Raw genomic sequence first — 22,370 nt, 5'->3', positions numbered from 1 at the left:
GTACGCTCGTTCAAAAGTTTCCTTCGCAACGTGATTGTACAATAACCCGAATGAAAATTTCTCGTGTTCCCAGCAACAAACATCTTCATCAACCAGTGAAATATTTTTTGATGAATTTTACACGTACGAATGGTTTGATTTGAATTCTAAATTCCGTCCACATTATCATAGTAACATACTCCTTTCAAAGGAGGTCTACAACCCAAATTAATTTCACTTAAGGTAAGACCGCCTATTAGTACGCGGTTAAGGTTTGAGACGCTCCAGCTCCCAGAGTTGTGCATAAAAATTTATGAAATTTTGTACACATAAACTTTGAACCCTTGGCTACATAACTGCTTACTCACTTTTGAGTTTCCCATTGCTGCTTTTTTGTAATAACGCAAAAATGAGGGCAACTCAAATGCGTACTAATAGGAAGGTACCTTCCTATTAGTACGCAAACATCCGCCTATAAGTACGCATGAGTAAATACACGTTGAAAATGGTAAAAAATCCAACAAAAAGCACTGAAAAAGTGTAATGGCATATTTAGAGGGAATTACTGTGAAAAAAACCAAATTAGCAATTCAAATATCCGAAAAAGCAAAGTTTTCAGATTTAAAAAAAATACATTTTTTTGACATCATATTTTTTGTCCATTTTTTTGAAATTAGCGTCAGTATCATGATCAGACTTCATAATCTTGAACTTAGATGGACTAAATACCAATTTCAGCTAATTTTATTCATTTTAATGCAAAATGATCAAAAAAATGAAAATTTACATGCAAAAATGATGCGTACTAATAGGACTTAGGAGGTGCGTACTTATAGGAAGTTTTTTGTTCTGACATAAAATGATGTCTAGCTCTATAATAAAATAATATTTTCGAAATGTCTTTTTTTTCATAAGAAACTACATAAAATTACGGATCGATTGGTATAAGATACTTACCAAATAACATTATTTTAATATGTTCAATCTCATTTCCCATTTTGATGAAAAAAAAATCCAAAACACAGTTTTTCATTCAAATTGTTCTCAGAGACAGAGTTTTCAATCAAACTGCGTGATTTTTTCGGAGAAACTAGGGTCATTAGTCAGCTACGTCATGGTGTGGTCAAATTTTCGATCAGTGTTACCAATCGCGAGAAAAACGCAATGCGTACTAATAGGCGGTGCGTACTAATAGGCAGTTTTACCTTAGGTACTCTCGGTAATTTTCCATTTAAAGCTAGGACAGATTGGAGTAAAATGTAGAATCTTAGGCTTCTCAATGAATGAACGAACGAACGAAGAAAATGAATGAATGAACCAACGAATGAATAAATAAATAACTAGGTATCGTACTCGAAGCGAAGAATAATTAATTCAATTTTTACGTACAAAAACAACATCCACGAGTATAATTTTCAAACCACCGTAAACACTTTGAAACCTCCTTGAAATCCTCTAACACACTTCGCACCATATTCCAATTGAATTAACAACCACGTATCCTTTTTTTTTTCATGGTCACACACACATCGACAATTCGCAGATAATTACGTTTTAATCACTCGACATGTAATTCAACAAGTACCACACCACGTGAAAAAAAAGGCTCGTCGTTGGTTCAACCTTGACGAGCGCGGTTACGAAAAAAGCCCACCAGCGAAACTTTGTATGTATAAAAGCTGTGGCAGGTATTATTGTATGTACCTACCCACGTCTATACGTTCAAAACATATATTTCTACGTGAGGATGAAATTTTACAAAGACATTACACTCTAGTAAATAGCTCGTAATTTCAATTAGTTGAAACAAAATACTCGTACAGAGTACACAGTAAGCACGACTTGAGCTACTGCTGCTCGAAAGTGGGTTTGAAAGTAAAAACGTTGATACCAAAGTTTTCCAACTTTGACTGGCATCTCTTTTCAGACACGTGTCAGATGCACAGCTCTACCTAATCAAAAAACCTGCGAAATTTTAACGTCATTTTGAACATGTCTTTTCTGACTCGTAGCTTACTTATTCTTTCGCTAATAAACCAACCATCATCGTCGGCGTTAACACGTCGAGAGTCGCGGTTAACCGAGCCAAGAAAAAAGCAAAACCAACAACACCGAGGGATCGTTAAAGTTGTTAGGTTTAGGTAATGTAATTTTCGACATCGTAGATATGAGTAATTAAAGCGACGTCTCGACTCTGGTTTATTCCAATATCGTATCGTATATCCTAATTATTTATCGTATTATTGATTACGCAGACGACATTGAGAGTGAATTTTATCAAGCTTATTAGTATTTATCGAGGGTTAATACATCATTATTATAATAAGGGATGCCTTTTGCATCACGTTGCATTTGACCACAACAATGGATAATTTTTCATGTCATACGATACCCGACTTATATAAGGCATATAAGTCGCACAAGGGCGTAACTTTCGTACAAGTTGAGGTCAACAACGGTCTGGCTCGTGGCTCGGGATATTTCAAGCGTTAAAAACGCGGTCATTTTACCTATCTCATTGATTCAGACTGTTGGAAAAATAGCCCTTTATAGGTACCTATGTTTTTAGCAGGATTTACGCTGGAAATATCCAGCTATTGTTTGAAAACAGGTGTAGGTATCAATTTTTTGGTCATAATTATCAATTGTAATGGAATATTTTGTACAGAGTGCATGCATTGAATAATTACTTTTGCTCAAGTACCTACTTACTTCAAGGCAGTGAGCTGTACCTTGCTTCTAGAGCTTCCTAGGTATCTGACGATTTACCACCTCAATACCTATTTTTTGGACACAGAGTGAACACTTATGTAACATAGAACATGTAAAACATGAACCTTATGATTAAAAATTCATTTTGGTTATTTTTAAGCAATGTTTATTTGTAAATATCACAAGGCTATTAAAAATAACCTAAGGTACTAATTACGTAAAATTAGTTTGTATAGTTTGAAAGGAATAACACAGAGTGTTGTAAAGGAGTGTACTAGTACACATCACCTTGGGAGGGATCAATAAATGGATGAGGGAAGGTCCATCTACGAGGTCTGGCAACTAAGTTCCGGGAAGCCATTCTGAGAGGTAGAAGATGCAACACTGGTGTGCTCGCAAACACATTGTTGTGTAGATTAGACCTTCCTTTAATACTGTTATAAGTTTCAAGTCGATTGGGTGAATTTTGTGGGGTTTATAGCTGTTTAAAGTGAACAACTTCTAAGGTCACGTCGTGAAACTTTAAGGAGTGACTTGAGGAGGATGCTCGAGTCAGGGAGATCAGACTTTCAGTTGGGGGAGAGGTAAATGTCTTGAAAGGTCAAACGCGATGTTAAGAAAAATTAAGGAAATGTTTGAGGAAGATCAGATGATCAAAACCTCACAAAAAGTAGGCCATGAGATTCTTGTTGCCAAGTGGCTGTGAGGAAATGTCCTCTGAGGTGAGTAAAAAATGATTTTCAAAGGAGATTGACCTCATAAGTCGTTATTGTAGCCTTCCTTCAACTCAAAGCATCATATTTCTACTCAATGCTCCCATTTAGAAAACTGTTTTGTGTCTTTCAGAGGTGAATTTTTCAAAATTTGAGTAGAGGTTTTTGAGTCCTCCTCAAAAATGCAATGGGTGTTGATTCTCAGGTAAACACCAACTGAGAATGAACTAGAGGTCCATAGGAATCAAATCTGCGGTGTAGAAATAGTGAGGAGACACTAAGATGTCTTGAGGAGGTGACCATTCCTCCAAGAAGTAATTTGCAACCCTCCTTTTCACGACATTGTACCAAAAGTTACGTTCGAAAAATACGCACAAAAAAACAGAACAACCTACGGCATTGAAACTTTGAACATTACTAAAGGAAGGTCCAATCTACTGGACAACGTGTTCGCAAACACTCCAGTGTTGCATCTTCTACCTCTCAGAATGGCTTCCTGGAACTTAGTTGCCAGACCTCTTACAACAACACTCAATAAATTGAGATTTGCAATAAGGATACCAAGCAGACCAATGCATATTTGCTGTTGGGCCCCGAGTACATCATTACAAAATCAATCTGTGTAACTGGAATTGCTGTATTATGAAATATCACACCGAATTTTAAATAAACCATGAAAAAACCAAGTGAATTTATAGAGTACATAGAAAAAAATTAAACACAAATTGGTAGAATAACTTGGTTATTTATTTGTATTGATCGAGAATAAATTTACGAATACACTACGTTTCGGCACACAGTACCTTCATCAGGTGATATGAATAACTAACAAGTGGAATAGTGTGTAACGAGAGTAGCGAGAAACGGAGATAAAATAGGTACCTATTTGTATTGCACCAAAGCTTTGTACGAGTCAAAGCCTGAAACGTCCGTTTTTTTATTGATACAATTAGGATTATCTAAAATGTGTAGAATTTCAGCTGTTTTTCTTTTTTGTAAATTCCCACACCCCTTATGCAAAATTTTAGCCTGATCAAAATTAAATTTGTGATTGTATTTCACAGAGTGTTCGGACAGAGCAGTAGTAGTTTTTCCATTTTTAACATCCAAACTATGCCTATACATTCTATCACGAAGATGTTGTTTCGTTTCACCGATATAATCAGAATTACAGTTGTTGCATGTAACTTTATACACTACGTTACTCTGGGACATGGTAGGAATTTTGTTTTTAACTTTTGAAAAGATTCGTTTGAAAAGGGTATTAGAATTTTTGTAAGCGAAAGTGATGGTAGGATCCTCCTTCTGGCATAAATTTTCAATTTTTTTAGAAGTTTTACCAGCATAACTGATAACTTGAAACTTTTTTGGTTCATTTCCAGAGTGAATGATAGAGTTATTTTTTTGCTGAAAATAGGCTTTTATTTGAGATTCTATCATATTTTTTTCTATGTACTCTATTATGAAATAGATCACAGTGGCGAGGCGTGAGTTTTACTGGTAGGGAAGCAAAGTTGTAGTGAAAATTATCAAAAAATGAAGTACTTAAACTTCCATAGCCTAATTTTTAAATCAGAGCTATAAACACGCGCATGCGCATAAAACGCAGAACCGTAAATAAGAGTCAGCGAACAACTAGAAGCAACTAGCGACTTGCTTCCAAAGAATCACCGTTCGACACTCTAACGCACACGTTAAGCATGGCAAACATGATTCTTTTTTCCCTTAAAACTGGTTTTTTGGAATCAATGTACAGCTTGCTTCCAACACACAGATTTATGAGTTTTGTAGGTAATAGAAACAGTGTATCGGATGACATTTGAACAAGATAGTATTCTCGATTATTTTAAAATATTTTTTCATATTTTATTGTCAATTTGCACTGATATTTTTTAATTAATTTAATTTTCTACAACTCGGAAATTTTAAAGGGAAGCAATGCTTCCCTTGCTTCCATGGACGCTTTGCCACTGATAGATCACATGATCACAAGATGACAAGAACACATACTGGAACACTGCAACTAGTTCATATTGTTGGAATACTGGAACATATTTACTCAAACAGATCTCCAGATCATGTTTTACATAAATATTAGAATAGGTACTAGCCTATGTAGGGAGTTGCAACTTCGCAAGATGACTGGTTTCTCATTCAGCGTTGATATCTTGCGGCAGCGCCACCATCGACTTGCTGAAAGGGCGATATTTGACATTTCATTGAGAATCGCATCTCGACAATTAGTCAAGTATGCGCGTGTGTAAGCGTTTGTGAGCATGGAAATGTCCCCCTTTCAGCATAACATGTATTTCATGCATTTTACTGTTAGAGGGCAACACTTGTTTGTTAACTCCGAATTTGTTTCTCTCTCAACTTGTTGGTTGAAATGAACCAAAATTGTAGAGGTTGTGTTTAAGGAACTATTTAGTAAGTACATTGACTAAAGGCAGAATGAATTTCTCCCATCTACCCTACTGACAAGAAAACTGCAGTTGGGACATGTAAAACTGAGACTGCGTTTTTTGTGCGTTTACACTCGGTGCAATCGCGTAAACGCCATGTGTAAATCCTGTTATGAAATACCATCCAACCCCCTCTGGAGTGTGATATGGCCTAAATGCAGTAAAAAAATGCGGTCTACTTCAACAAAACTGGTTTCAGGTAGAACAGAGTAACAGCGGATTTGAAAAAACGTGGGCATAATAGCTGAAAAGTGAAACTAAAACGTGTATTTTTTGTCAATAGGGTACCCAAATGGTAGAAAATACTGCATAATCAGTCCTTACACAATTTCAAACAATCAAGAAAATGGCTCAAAAATTTTTTTTTCAAGTTTTTAAAATTGGCTATGATGACGTAGAACTCAATTTTTCAGAATTTTTCTTCCTGCTCCTGCACGAGGTCCTGTTTCGACTTTCTAAATTCAAGATGTGTCCACCGACTTATACGTTTATGACGATTTGGCCTCGATGATAACTCACCAGAACACCCTGTAGGTATTTTCGAATCACTCAAATTTCTATTCCACGAAGTGTATTAGGCAGGGGTTTATTTACTTAGAGAGGTGCCTAATTTTTACATACAGGGTGCTCAGAAATATCATGAACCCCAAAGAAAGTTTTTAATCAAAAATATAGGTTGGCAACGTGAAATAGATGCGTATGGTTAGTGGAATGTTATCATCTCAGTCTAACAACCAATCATGCGCTATCATTATTATCATTCACTGTGACCAACCAAAATATTTAGCAGAAAACTTTGTTAGGGGTTCACGATATTTCTGGACACCCTGTATGTACGTAAAATTGCGTGTTCACTTTGATAGGTAGACTTGGCAGAAATAAGCAATCGAATGAGAACTACTTCCATGTACTGTACTAGAATTCTGGATTACCTATTTTTCCCTCGGTAAAATTGGCCACACTGATAGAATGAGAAATCAATCAAATGTCATCGTTGGTAAATAAAGATATCAAGTGAAAATATCAGCGTATAGTGTTTGTGTTAATGCCCGTTTTCTTTCGTTTTTTCACGTTCACCTCCCTTCTATCTCCTCTAGTCTGTTACCGCGATGAATAAAATATTCGTATTTCTTTCGTTGGCACGATTTTTTCCCATCATATGCATATTCGAAAAACGATTTGTAAAAATACGAACAAAATACAGTTCCTTGTATGTAAAATTACAAGGTAGAATTTTCACGTATCCGGAATGGCGAAATCCGCGGGAAATTCTGTACAAAGAGAATCTAATTCTGAGCAAGTTGCCCTAAATACGAGCAACTCGGCCTTTTAACCCTTTAAAAAATCATTTCGATTGCGAAGATTTTACGAGATGGCGTCACGACGCCGTATTGGCAATCCACGCGCCATGTTCAAAAATACCCCGAAGCACTGAGATCGATTCGTTATTTATTATAAACGCTCTCGACTCAACGTAGTTGACCGACAAATCTCGTGTTTAGAGAATTTATAGTAGGCCTAATCAAAATTGAACTACAAGTGGTAGATGTACAGGGGTACAAAGAGGTTTAAATATTTGTAGTTGTTTTTTCCCTTATACCTACATTGCTTCGCGTTTCGTCGAGTGTTGCGATTAAGTTTCGAGAGCTTTCTAAGGTGTGCTCAGTAGGGAGGAAATCTTTGTGAAGTTTGCTGTTTACTGATGAATATTTTCTTACCGATTCGAAAAACGTATTAGTCAAGGTGCAGGGAAATCAGCTCGCGAGTATATCGAGCAGGCATTTCAAAAGTGTACGAAAGGTGGGTGGTGGGTTCGGGGTTGGATGTAAAACGCAGGCATGACCTACAATTCTCGTGTATTTTTCTTCATTTTCTTATTACAGTTTTGAGCAAGTGTTGCATTCGAGTTTTTTTGCCGGATTTTGTAACGAGTTTTTGGAATTTTATGAATGTTTAAGAGGGTATTTTTTTTACGTTCTTAAAGCTATTTTCAATTTTCATATTGTTTGAATTCTGACTTGAATGAGATGTGAGTAGGGTAAGAGCACCAATCATGGACCAGTCCGCAATATGGACCAGCGCCCGTTCTCATTGGTAATTAGCGCAATCTGTCAGGAAAAAATGTATTCTGATGTATTTTTCATCAAAAAAACGAATGAGACAAAAATTACAACTGTAAAGTCAAAACTCGCTGAGAAATTTACAAAAAACTGTTTTGAGACACTGAAAAATTTTTTCAGTGTGTCATTCAACTTTCATTAAAATATATATGTGGTGTAATTTTCTAAATGGCATTGATGTTTATAATATCAAAAAAGGATGTAGTTTCTGCTGGAGTGATCAGTTTTTGCTAAAAATGAGGGTATGTACAGAAATTTTTGGTGCAAAGTTTTTTTTTATGGGGTGCGCTAATATGGACCACCTGTGATATTGAATTTTTTACTCATTTTTTTACAGCCGCTGAAAAGGGAAATGCTTGAAATACTTTTTTTTGTTCATTTCTACTAATAAATATGATGTTTTGAAACGTAAAAATATGTTTATTTTGAAATTATTCTTTAGGTGGTCCATATTAGACGTCCAAAATTTTGAACTGTCATTTTGACACTTGTCATTCAACAATTTGAAAAAAATATTTAAAATTAACCTGAACTGCTTAGAATAAGTTTTTTTGTTCATTTCTACAAATAAATATGACCTTTTGAAAAATGTGAAAGTATGTTTATTTTGAAATTTTATAGGTGGTCCATATTAGGCGTCCAAAATTTCGAACTGTCATTTTGACACTCATCACTCAACAATAAAAAAAACATACTTAAAGTTGACCTTCACCCCTGAAGTTTTGTACAGTGTTGGTGGAAGGATGGAAATTCATTTTAAGCCTTTGTGAAGGTTTCTACCTCCTATAGTTTTCAAGTGGCAATCCTCCAAAAAAAAGTGGTCCATATTTGGTGCCTCTACCCTTACCTACCTGATTTTTCTTTTGAAGCAAAAAATTTCAAATCGTTGGCGTATTTTAGGAAAACTGGATGAAAAAAATTATTAACAAATTTTTACTTTTTTGATGAAATTCTAAAAAAGTTTAAGGAAAAATAAATCTCGAGTACACTCATCAGAGAATTGGGGGAAAATTAAAATAGTTGGTAGATTTTTGCCAAATAAAAACAAACATAGAATAAAACAATTCATTAGACTTAGATATCTACATGATGATATCGAGCGCAATCGATCACATAATATACATACGAACTAGAAAATCCAAAATACCTAAATTAATTTTTGGAGTTTGAGTAATCTATTTTTGATTGTGATCAATTTTTGATCAAGAGGTCTATATTTTTAGGCTAAAAAATAAAAATTAATTTTTCATTTCGAACATGATCGATCATAGTATGGAATCGAAAATTGACAAATCGATTTTTAATGATGATTAATTTTTCATCGAAAAGTGTGTCCTCATGATTGGCAACTTGGAATCGAAAATCGCTAATGATTCGAATTTTGAGGTTTGATTACATACTTATTTGATTTTGATCATGATTGATTTTCGATAAGAAAATCTGTTTTTGAGGCCAACTTTTCACTTCTAACATGATCGATCATACGGAAACGGAATCGAAAATTGCAAAGAAATCGATTTTTGGTGTTCAACTAATCGATTTTCAATCATGATCAATTTTTAATCGGGAGATTTATTTCTGGGGCTGAAATTGATTTTTCATTTCAAGCAATATTGATCATTAGGAATCGAAAATCGTAAATAAATCGATATTTTGTGTTCGATTGATCGATTTTTGATCATGAAATTTCAGGCTGAAATTGAATTTTTATTTCAAAGTTCAAGTATGATCGATCATATGAAATCGATAATCGCAAATTGATCGATTTTTGGTGTTCAACTAATCGATTTTCAATCATGATCAATTTTTAATCGGTAGATTTATTTCTGAGGCTGAAATTGATTTTACATTTCAAACAATATTGATCATTACGAATCGAAAATCGTAAATAAATCGATATTTTGGGTTCGATTTATCGACTTTTGATCATGAATAATTTTTGATCGAAAAAAAGTTCATTTTTCAGGCAGAAATTGAATTTTTATTTCAAAGTTTAATTATGATCGATTGATCGATCATATGAAATCGATAATCGCAAATTAATCGATTTTTTAAGCTCGATTAATCGATTTTCAATCATGATCATCAATTGTTGGTCGGATATAAGGCTATTTTTGAGACCGAAACTGAGTTTTCATTTAAAACATGAGTGATCCTATGGAATCGACAGGCGTTAATGAATCGATATGTATTTTGGGTTCGACCAATCGATTTTTCATCATGAATCATTTTTGATCGAATAAAATTCTTTTTTTTTCTTTTTCAGACTGAAATTAGGTAAATTTTTATTTCAAGGTTTAATTGTGATCGATCATATGAAATCGATAATCGCAAATTGATCGATTTTTGGTGTTTAACTAATCGATTTTCAATCATGATCAATTTTTCATTTTTTGATCGAACGAAAGGCCATTTTTGAGGCCGGAACTGAATTTTCATTTCAAACATGATTTATCCTATGGAATCGAAAGTCGTTAATATCAATGTATTTTGAGTTCGACCAATGATCGATCATATGCAATCGATAATCGCTTATTAATCGATTTTTAAAACTCGGTTAATCGATTTTCAATTGTGATTAATTTTTGATCCGATGAAAGTCTATGTTTGAAGCTGAAATTACATTTTATTTCAAACATGATCATGTTGTCCTGTGGGATCGAAAATCGCAAATAAATCGATTTTTCAGATTCGATTCATGGATTTTCTATTATGATCGATTAGTGATCGTCTGGTTTATTCAGAGGTCTAAAAACCATGATTTTACATCAGAAGAATTGAAAAAAAACCTGTTTTAGAGAAAAGAAAAAAATACCCTGTAAAAAAGTTACTTCTGAGGCTAGAGGAAAAAGTTCATAGAAACATAATTTCTTAAGCTCCCGATTGTGAGGTCAGATTTTCTGGAATTTTTGAATTTTTTTACTATTTTATTGAAGTTTGAAGAGCAAATGGTTCTTCTCTCGAGTAATTTATGAAGTTTTAAAGAAAAACACAGCTTGTACATATTTTCAGAGTTAAGTAGGTAGGTACCTACTAGACGAATACATCTCCTGGAATTAATTATGAAAATTGTAGGTTACCAAACGATAAGGAAGAATTGCAGCACCCATTTCCGATTATTTTTTTGAACTATACACATAAGTACCATATAAATCACCTGCTCGTATTTTTAAATTTAATGCATCCAGCCTTTCAATCGTAGGTATATAATTGCATGTCAAAATCTAAATCCACGAATTCACTTCTAGTCCAGCAAACTCCAGCCGAATAAAAAAAAAAGCAATCTTAAGTAATCGAAAAAAGGAAGACAAGCTAAAAAGGTCTTCTTACAGCTTTACATTGAGCCCTTTTTAAACTTTCAATCTTCATTCACCTTGGAAGAAAGATATAAGATAATCAAATTCAGGTTATACTGTTTCTCAGACCATTCAGAGCGCGGAAGAAAAAAACCTCGAAGCTCAAAGTAGTCGGAAAATTTAGCATAATTCTAAAATATGAGACGAAAGCGATGAATTTTCATGAATTAGGACGAATAGTCGAGTAATGTAGTATGAAATATTCGCCATCGCGTTGTTGCTGCGAGAACTATGAGGCGATGCGCACGTGTCGAGAAATTTTTATTACGATCAAAAAAGCTGCGAGTTGTTTCTCGTTGCTGGTGAAATTTCGCATCGTTCTGGCCATACTATTTATCTAATGGTGAATTTTATTGTTCGAGGTGGCTCGTCGATGGATATTTGAAATTATTTGCACGAGCTTTGGCGGCGCACAGACGTGTAGTATGTAGACAGACTATATACTCGATCGTAGTTCCGAGGGTGGCTTTTAAAAAACTCGTACGCGTAAGAATGGCGAAATCATGACGAGAAAATTAATTTTAGTTGGAGCGTGTGTATATGTGGGAATTAATTAAACTCGAACGTATATTTATATGTGTACGAACTAGCTCGCGTATACGAACACGATGGAAAAATATTTGCTTTTTGGATACACACACGCAGCTGCGAGCGATACGTACTCTCAGCTCGAGCTACTCTGAGCTGGCTTGATAAAAGAAATCGTCGATTTAGCACATCGATTTTTACTACGAACTATTTTTCGTGACAGCTTAATTATAATTTACATAACAAAAAACCGAGCTGCTTTGACGTTAACCGCAATAAAGCTACTACAGTGAGAAGAATCTATAATACATAATATTGTGCCTCCTTTATAAAAACATGCCTCTGTTTTTCTTATATACTCGTATACTCAAATAGCAGGGTAATTATTTAAAATATTCCCAACTTTGGCCTCCACCAGTTCGTTAGATTTGGTCGAGCTCGGAATTCTGCAGGTGTTGGTATCTGCGAAGATAGAAAATTTCATTTAAAAACAAAAAACTCGACGCCATTGTTCGGCGTTGAAGCGCAAAATTTCAATTCTGCAGGGGTTAAAGTCCTGGCTCGCGGTGGCGTATGCATCGTCTCGATTCCTCGTATTCTGTATGTGTTCGCTGCTCTGTCCTGTCCCCTTTCTCACTCGTTCTCGTTCTCGTTCCATAATTCGTTCAATATCGAAATACGTTTTCTCTTTGTTGGCAGGAAATGAGAGAAATTTTTCAACCGAATCGTAATTATATGAGTGCATTTATATACGCGAGCATCAATGTAGCAAGCGAAGCCTTTGCAATCGAGGGTTATCCCAGATAAATAGCCTAGTCGTATGATGTGTGGCCCATGCGGTTGTGTTTGCGAATATTGTAGACGTTGTTTTGAATTTTCTATTCCGAGAAAAAGGGCCTTCTTTCAGGCTGGGTTGTTTCTTCTTCATTTCGATGCTATAATGTATGCGATACGAATAAACGATTGCCTATGTTTATTTTAGTAGGCGTAAATGGTGACGTTTTGTCTTATTGTTTAACGAGTCGTCGTCTCAGTTGATAATATCGAAACCCCAGCAACGACGATTCCCCGATTTTAACCTTTTTCCCTCGTAAGAATAAATATTTGCCGAAGGCGACGGTATTATCGCTATAAATGAAATGTCCAAATTGACTGTTAATTCATTTTTAATGGGAGGTAGATGGAGCGTGAGCAGAATAATCGTACTGCGGTAATTTTTTTCATTTTGAGAGTATTGTAGGTTCAGAGGTAGAAATGGGCAAATCAACGTGAAGTTTTTATTTGATTCGTAGCATAACTATTAACTATAAAATGGCATTGTTACATCTAGAAACTTTTGCTAGATGCTGTTTGCTCTCATATAGAGCTGAAATTTGAGTTGACTTATTGAAAGAGAGATTCGTGAACACATCAGAATTGAATTTTGAAGAGCTGAAATTTATTTCTCGATTTTTCGCTAATTTTTGGAAATTGTAGAAGTAGGAAGGTGAGTGGTGTGTTGAGTTTTGACAAGACAAGAAGAGTACTTACACCTTGAGAAAAAACTGAAAAACGTCTAAAAATACTTAGATCCATTTCCTTAAGTCGTCCGCTATCTTCAGCATCAGTTAAGACAGATTTTGAATCCATCTGGGGCATTCATTAATAATTTTAAATAATTTATGAATCAATTCGTTCGTGAATGATTCACCATAAAATTATTCAATTCGTTCGCGAATGATTCACAAAAAAATTATTCAGTCTGTTTGGGAATGATTCACCAAAAATTATTCAATTCGTTCGTGAATGATTCACCAAGAATTATTCGATCCGTTCACGAATGATTCACTAACAATTTGATCAATTCGTTCGCGAATGATTCGTCAAAAATCATTTAATTCGTTCGCGAATGAGTTACCAAATACTATTCAATTCGTCCGCGAATGGATCTCCAAAACATTATTCAATTCATTCGCGAATGATTCACCATAAAATTATTCAATTCGTTCGCGAATGATTCCCCAAAAAATTATTCAATTTGTTTGCGAATGATTCACCATAAAATTATTCAATTCGTTCACGAGCAATTCACCAAAAATTATTCAATTCGTTCGTGAATGATTCACCAGGAAATTATTCAATTCGATCACGAACGATTCGCCAAAAATTATTCAATTCATTCACGAACAATTCACCAAAAAATTTTCAGTTCGTTCGTGAATGATTCATAAAACATTATTCGATTCGTTCACGAATGATTCACTAACGATTTGATCAATTCGTTCGCGAATGATTCACCATAAAATTATTCAATTTGTTCGCGAATGATTCCACAAAAAATTATTCAATTTGTTTGCGAATGATTCGCCATAAAATTATTCAATTCGTTCACGAGCAATTCACCAAAAATTATTCAATTCGTTTGCGAATGATTCACCGTAAAATTATTCAATTCGTTCACGAGCAATTCACCAAAAATTATTCAATTCGTTCGTGAATGATTCACCAGGAAATTATTCAATTCGATCACGAACGATTCGCCAAAAATTATTCAATTCGTTCACGAACAATTCACCAAAAATTTTTCAGTTCGTTCGTGAATGATTCATAAAACATTATTCGATTCGTTCACGAATGATTCACTAACGATTTGATCAATTCGTTCGCGAATGATTCTTCAAAAAATTATTTAATTTGTTCGCGAAGGATTCACCGACAAATTATTCAGTTTGTTCGCGAATGATTCACCAAAAATCATTCGATTCGTTCACGAATGATTCACTAACAATTTGATCAATTCGTTCGCGAATGATTCGTCAATTAATTATTTAATGCGTTCGCGAATGAGTCACCAAACAGTATTCAATTCGTTCGCGAATGATTCACCAAAAAAAGATTCAATTTGTTCGCGAATGATTAACCAAAAAATTATTCAATTCGTTCGCGAATGACTCATCAAAAAATTATTCAATTTGTTTGCGAATGATTCACCAACCATTAATCAATTCGTTCGTGAATGATTCACCATAAAATTATTCAATTTGTTCGCGAATGATTCACCAAAAAATGATTATATTTGTTCGCGAATGATTCACCAAAAAATATTCAATTTGTTCGTGAATGATTCTCACTAAATATTATCCAATTCGGTCACGAACAATTCACCAAAAATTATTCAATTCGTTCACAAACGATTCACCAAAAAATTATTTAATTCGTTCACGAACAATTCACCAAAAATTATTCAATTCGTTCACGAGCAATTCACCAAAAATTATTCAATTCGTTCACGAACGATTCGCCAAAAATTTTTCAATTCATTCGTGAATGATTCACAAAACATTATTCGATTCGTTCACGAATGATTCACTAACAATTTGATCAATTCGTTCGCGAATGATTCGTCAATAAATTATTTAATTCGTTCGCGAATGAGTCACCAAACATTATTCAATTCGTTCGCGAATGATTCACCATAAAATGATTCAATTTGTTCGCGAATGATTCATCAAAAATTATTCAATTTGTTTGCAAATGATTCACCAACCATTGATCAATTCGTTCGTGAATGATTCACCATAAAATTATTCAATTCGTTTACGAATGATTCACCAAAAAATTATTCAGTTTGTTTGGGAATGATTCACCAAAAATTACTCAATTCGTTCACGAACGATTCACCAAAAATTATTCAATTCGTTCGTGAAGGAATGAATGATTCACCAAGAATTATTCGATCCGTTCACGAATGATTCACTAACAATTCAATCAATTCGTTCGCGAATGATTCGTCAAAAAATTATTTAATTCGTTCGCGAATAATTCACCAAAAAATTATCCAGCTTTTTCGCGAATGAGTCGCCAAATATTATTCAATTCGTTCATGAATGATTCACCAACAATTGATCAATTCGTTGGTGAATGATTCCCTAATAATTTATTATTTCATTCGCGAATGATTCACCTGGAAATCAATCAATTTGTTCAATCATTTGTGAATGATTCGATTCGATTCGTTTCGTTTGAAAATAAATCAATTCCTGCATAATAGTTTCACAAAAACCGAATCAATCGTAAATTAACTGATGCGTTTGCGAAAGATTCACCAAGAAGTCAATCAATTTATTTAATCACCAATCGTTCGTAAATGATTCGATTCGATTGCAAGCAGATCAATAATAAATTGCTATACAAATGTCTCAAAAAAAAGTGAATCTATTCGTTTGCAAAAGATTTATTTTTTGAAGAAATGTCATATTCTCACGCATTTGCGTTAATGTTTTTTAAAACTGAAAACATATTATTTTTAAACAAAGAATAAAACAACAAAAATAATCAATTCTGGATTTAAAAATGTTTTTTCTAAATTGGAAAATCCATTTTGGCTGCAGAAATTTTTGGTTGTGGGGGTTGGAGGCGGACACCTTGGGAGATTTCCTTAGCTGCAAGCTTTCTAGAGAGAAGGAACTTTCAGGGTTATATTTATGAACGAATATTTGAAATATGAGAATATCATCAGAGAAAACAAAAACAATGGCCTTCAAAGGAAAGGAACCAGTAAGAAGCAAGATTGTAATAAACGGAAAAATCATTGAACAGGTCAATAATTTCAAATACCTGGGAAACACAATATCATACCAGGGAGAAGTAGATGTTGGTGGAAAGATTGCAAAGTTCCTGAGAGTCACAGGACTGATAAATAGGACCCTGAGAAGCAGTAAGGTGCGAAAAGAAACAAGATTGAAGGTGTACAATACCCTAGCAATACCAATGATGACTTATGGAAGCGAGGTTTGGGCACTGAAGAAATCTGATAAAAGAAGAATAACGGCAGCTGAGATGAAGTTCATGAGGAGAACGGCAGGGGTGACTCTCAGAGACAGAGTCCCATCTGAGAAAATAACAGCAGCTCTCGGAGTGATGCCAGTCATGAAAAAGATAAAAAAGTATAGGAAACATTGGAGAAATCATGTCAAAAGGATGGAGGAAACAAGATCACCAAAACAGGTCCTCCAATATACACCAACGGGGAAAAGAAGCAGAGGGAGACCAAGGAGGAAACTCACTGATACCTCAGGCTCATCCTCAACAGGTTCCACACCACAGCAGACAGGCCAATAGGCCTACCGCTTATAAGGAAACGACGACGACGACGACGACGAATATTTGAAGACGAATTTATTATTCAATAAGTAGTATACTTATCTAATTGAGAGATTGGATCTTCCAGTATTGATTCAACATTTCAAAAATGTAAAATTTTCATTCGTTTATTAGTCATCGAGACTAAATAGATATTCCATTTTGGAACAAATTTATTTTTATACGTACTCAATTTGAAATTTTTCAAAAACCCTGTGTAAAATGCCACCTAAAAATTTGAATTTTCTTGTGCGATTTTTGTTAGTCTCGAATCCTAAAGGAAATTTTGTCTACGTCACTCGAGAAAAAAGAAAACCTATCAATTTAATTCAAAAAATCCCACATCATCTTACTTTGAAAAATAGCGACTCGCAGGTTTTCTTTTTGCTGCGTATTTTTGTTTATGAACAAGGTTGTGCGTAGGAAATTCATCTCTCACATTTTCTCAATAAACCTCCTTCGGGACAGGGTGAAAATATGATCCATTTTTTTTCCGTTCGTGACGTCAAAAAGAAACCTTGCGAATGAAATTTATTTCTTTTTTAATTCCAAAAACATCAAAAAACTAGTATAAGAGAAATGAAAATAACGTTTACGTAATATAATTTGTGAAAAAAATTCAAAATATCGTAACATTGTTCCGACATTTCTTTTGTCTTATTTTTTTTCGTCGCTAAAATTGGTGAATTTTAAAAATAGAATGCGACGTGATAAAGTTTATTGGATAAAAAATGGGCAAGAAGCGAAATTTTTAATCCTCTTTTATTTCGTTGTCGTCTCTCGGCCCTTTTCAAATTATTCCGAGCAAGAAAAAAAGTCGAATTTTTTGGCCATAACTTTTCCACCTACGAATTTTCGTCGTTATTTATTTTGCTTTGTGATGGTGTAGACAATGATGCTGTCATAGGGTGATTATTTTTTTTTTCCTAATGAATTGTGAAAATCCATTAAAAATATTGTTTTTCTCAACTTTCCAGTTGAATAAATTGATAGAAAGTGATACGAAATTAAAAATCGAATTATCGCGAATAACAGCTTATTCTGTTGGAAACATTTTTCCCAGGGGCAAAGTACGATAATTGTTTTTGTTATCTTTTTTTTTCATCACGTATAGTCGAGTGATTCTCATCCTGCAGCCAATTAAATTTCATACTCGCGAATATTTCGTGCTCGAAAAGGTATGAAAAAATTCGCGCCTTTGAAAAAAAGATTATGCAAAGTTTTTGTATTTACACGTGTAATAATATGTCACGTGTAGGTACGTATATTATTTTGACCGAGGCAATTCGCGAGTATAAATCGATTTTTTTGGGGCAAAAAAACGAATATTTGGCGCTTTATGGTTGCTTTAATATCCACTGTAGGCAATATATTCAAACGATAACGACATTCTAGCGAACAACTGGTGCATATGAGGATTTTTTTCACAGGGCACGATCTTCGAATACGCGGTCGATACTTACATTGTTAATAGTCGAATGCCTAAAAGGCTTATAATCCAGAGGTCTCACTCTCACCTTACCATAAACGAAAAGGTATATTGTAGTAATACGTGAGGCGCATCTTGTCGTAGAAATAATTCAAAGGATGTTTCTACTTGATGGCTTTATGGTAAATAACATGACCGAGTCGCATCGATCATCTTCACATTCGTATAGCGTTTTTAACCTTTTATTCACGCGAACTGCGACGCCACGTAAATCGTGAGCTAGCTCTTGTATCCTAATCCTTTCTCGTACACGTAGGAAATGAAAATTTCTACTTTTACAACTCTATAAAGAGAGTTATTACTTATTACAGCTCGAATGCGATTTATAAAGCGTAATTAATTTCACCATAAATAAGAGTATACGTATATCTTCGTGTTAACTGTTAATGTACTGAAAAATAAGATAGAGAATCTCGTTCGCATTAAGTATATGATCGTTGATCTTTGACGTAACTATATATGAGTACTTAAGGTTGGTTTTGTTTGTTTTTTTTTTACAGATATGAATAACGACACCTTAGTAGCCACTCCAGAGTTTGTGGGTCCTGGTGTAGGTGTATCACCATGTACGATGAGTCCAGAATGGAGTCGTGTTGGAAGGTTGCTGCTGATGTCTGGATTATCAGTTCTGGGCAATGTGGGAAATGTTTACATGATCAGTGCTGTTATAGTCGAAGAACATTTAAGCAGAAGAGGTAAGAAACAAAAAAAAATAGAGTACCTAGGTTAAGGCAAAATTGAATGGGTTCTTATCATTCCTCAATTGGTTTTAAAATTCAACCTTGTTCTCCAAATTTTGAGAATTAGGAACGAAAAGCCATTCCATTTTTGAGAATACCTAAACGAAATTGGTGAATTTTCCTCAAAACTGTGTACAAATCATCAAAGTTTGATTGAATTGGGATAATACGCTAGAATTCTGTTGATACATCATTTTCGAGCACTCGAGTCAAATGTGACAATTTTGAAATCACTCAGGAGCTAAGAAAGCAGTTTTTTAGATTTTCAGGTTCTTATACAGAACACTTTTATACAGATCCTTCATGAAAATTCAGTTTCTAAAAACTTAAGATAAGTATATAACGAAGCAAAACCAAAAAAAAAAACGAAAAACATAAAAAATTAGACTACACGAAGCTATTTTTTTTTAAATTTTCAGTGAATCAAATTTGACTCATAAAAAGTGATCTATGTAAGAAGAGGGAAGCTAAAATTTGTTTTATTTTTTTCTTTTCAATAAGTAATCCATGAAAAAAAATTGGGTTTCAACCTGTAAAAATGGATTTTGAAAATTGCCTCTAAATTGATCAAATGGGATCCCTGAATACGTAGTTACGCTGAAAAGGGAGATAGTACATTTATCTTGACTAGCAAAAAAATGTTCAAAATGGATGAAACTGAATCGGAAGATCATACATAAATGCTTACATCATCAGCGAAAATTTCGGGTACTAAAGTGTATTTTTCGATTTTTGGTAAATTTTTGCAAATCAAATTCCATTAAAAAATAGGCGAAAATCAAAATTTTACCAAATTGACATAAAAAGCTGAAATTTGGCATACACTTGCTGCTCAATTTTTGACCCCCTAATCCCTTCAAAAAAACTATTCAAAATGGCTTCGAATCGTTTTTAGCAGTTCTGTATAGCCTCGAGCAGATTTTTGACAGCTCAAATTTCCATAAAAATAAATTTCAGATTTTCAACTTCACTGAAAAAATTTTGTAAAAATATCTGTTGGCGACTCCAGAACTGCTCAAAACGGTTCGAAACTGTTTTCATTCAATTTCAATCTGAGAAGTCGAAGGGAAAATGGATTTCAGCACGTAGACTTTCCAATTCAGCTTGGTCTGTTTCAAAATTTTTCTGTCAGTTGGAATATCTCCCTTTTTTTTAGACCCAACAATTATTTGGTTGGCAGGCACCTACTTGTGAGTTAGAAAAATTTCCAATTGTAGAAAAACTGCTCAAAAACCAAAAGTTTGATGGAAATGAAAAGACTGAACCATAAAAATTTGAAAGATTATTCAAAAATATGTACATCTCCGAGACAAATTTCCGGTTTGTAAATTTTCTTTTTCGGTTTTTTGGAAATTTTTTAAAAATTAAAAAAACTTGATCAAACGGAAGAGGAGAGCTAAAATTGGCTGTTTTTCCCATTTTTGACTTCCTAAATCCATTGATGACGGTTTCGAGGCGTTTTCAAGCATTCGTTGGATTTTGTAATTTCGTCTTTCGAAGCATAAAAAGCCAAAATGAGATGCTTTTGGGCAATTAAGGTGCTAATTTCAAAAATTCGGATTTTGCCTGTTGAAATCCAAAAGTTTTTTCAGCGTTTATTTATGAAAAAAAAATCCTCGTTCGCGAACGTATTAACATTGAAAGCTAAAAAGTTTATCCTCAATTTTTGATCTTTGAAATTTACTGTAGTCTGTTTGAGTTATTCAGAAGTCCAAGATGGATTTTTGAATTTTTTAGTTTTCAAAAGAACTATGCATCAAGCACCTATCAAAATATGGATTTGAACCAGTTTAAACAAATTTTTTAATCGTAGAGTCTTGCCTAAAATTAAAAAATTCCAAAATCTGTTGGAGGCTCGAGAAGAGCTTTAAACCATGACTAATCGATTGATAAGTCTGGACACAGAGAAGGTATACTCGTACATTTGAACAATTCCATTTTTTTTTTTTTACATTACACTTGATGTGTTTATAAACTGGGAATTTTTCATTTTTTCCAAAAATAATCACCGAAGAAAATTCTGGACTTGAACCAGTGAAAACGAAAATCTTGAAGCATTCGGCTAAAATAGGAGTTTTCAAATAGGTACTGAATTATATGGAAAATTCAAAAATCTGCTGGAGACTCCAAAATCTCTTGAAATCGCTTTTTATCGGTAACCGGACACTTCCCCGAATCCACTTTCCCGAAAGACGTTTTCCCGAATGTCAAAATCCCGATTTTTTTTATCCCGAATCCGTTTCCCCGAAAGACCTACACCCGAAAATTGAAAGAAAGTTGAGTTAAAAAAATTGTCTATTTTCTCTCGGGGACCTCTCAGCAATTTAGTAACTTCTCTTAAAATCATATGTTCTTCTGTCTGGCCTCTCAAAATCATTGACCCGTCCATCTGGCTTGAAAAGGTCGTTTGTCTATCAGTCTTCTCAAGGTCATTGGACCGTATGCTCAACCTCTCAAGGTCGTCAGTCTTCCTGCCAAGTCACATAAGATCTCTGAACTGTCTCCATAGCTTCGCATGGTCGTCTGTCTGGCTTCCCAAAGGTGCCCATCTGGCCTCTTAAAGTCTTTGATCCGTCTGTCTGATCTCTCAATACGTTTTGGTTCCATCTGTATTCATCTTCGATTTCACATTTATACCGTAGGTACGTATCCTTGCAACAATAATTTCCTGTCACTGATGGCCATTTTTTTATACTTGTAGAATATTCAATTTTCATATGAGTAACCTGAGGTGCTTACACGGTATATGTATCTACCTATTACACCTGATCATTTTTATTTCCATGGTAAATGCACTATTTATAATTAGGGATACACTGAGGCATTCGGGATGTAGGCATTCGGGTTACAGGCATTCGGGATATGGGCATTCGGGATTTCGGACGTTCGAGTTACTGGTTCGGGTACAGGGCATTCGGGTAAATGGATTCGGGAATACACAAATCGGGATTTTGTCGTTCGGGAAAACGTCTTTCGGGGAAGTGGATTCGGGAAAATGTCCGGTAATCCTTTTTATCAATTGATAAGCCTGGAAATAAAATATAAACTAAATTTCAGCTTTTCACATCAACTCCCTCCTAAACTGGAAATTTTTTATATTTTTATTCAAAAATAATCGTTGGAGAAAATTTTGAATTATGAGCCAGTACA

At 34.4% G+C, this 22,370-nt stretch overlaps 1 protein-coding gene across 1 annotated transcript in view; it reads left to right on the top strand.

Moving 5' to 3' along the window:
• Nucleotides 1–22,370, top strand: part of LOC135835074 (melatonin-related receptor-like) — a 118,485-nt gene that overhangs the window by 61,321 nt on the left and 34,794 nt on the right. Inside the window, exon 2 of the mRNA XM_065349142.1 lies at nucleotides 18,981–19,175. Coding sequence (XP_065205214.1) covers nucleotides 18,983–19,175 — 193 coding nt within the window. The 5' untranslated portion in view covers nucleotides 18,981–18,982. The remainder of the gene's footprint in view (nucleotides 1–18,980; nucleotides 19,176–22,370) is intronic.

This window comes from Planococcus citri, chromosome 2 (assembly GCF_950023065.1).
Source record: "Planococcus citri chromosome 2, ihPlaCitr1.1, whole genome shotgun sequence".
NCBI classification, from domain to species: Eukaryota; Metazoa; Arthropoda; class Insecta; order Hemiptera; family Pseudococcidae; genus Planococcus; species Planococcus citri.
The sequence above is the reverse complement of the archived record's forward strand: the minus strand, read 5'-3'. Positions and strand labels throughout refer to the sequence as shown.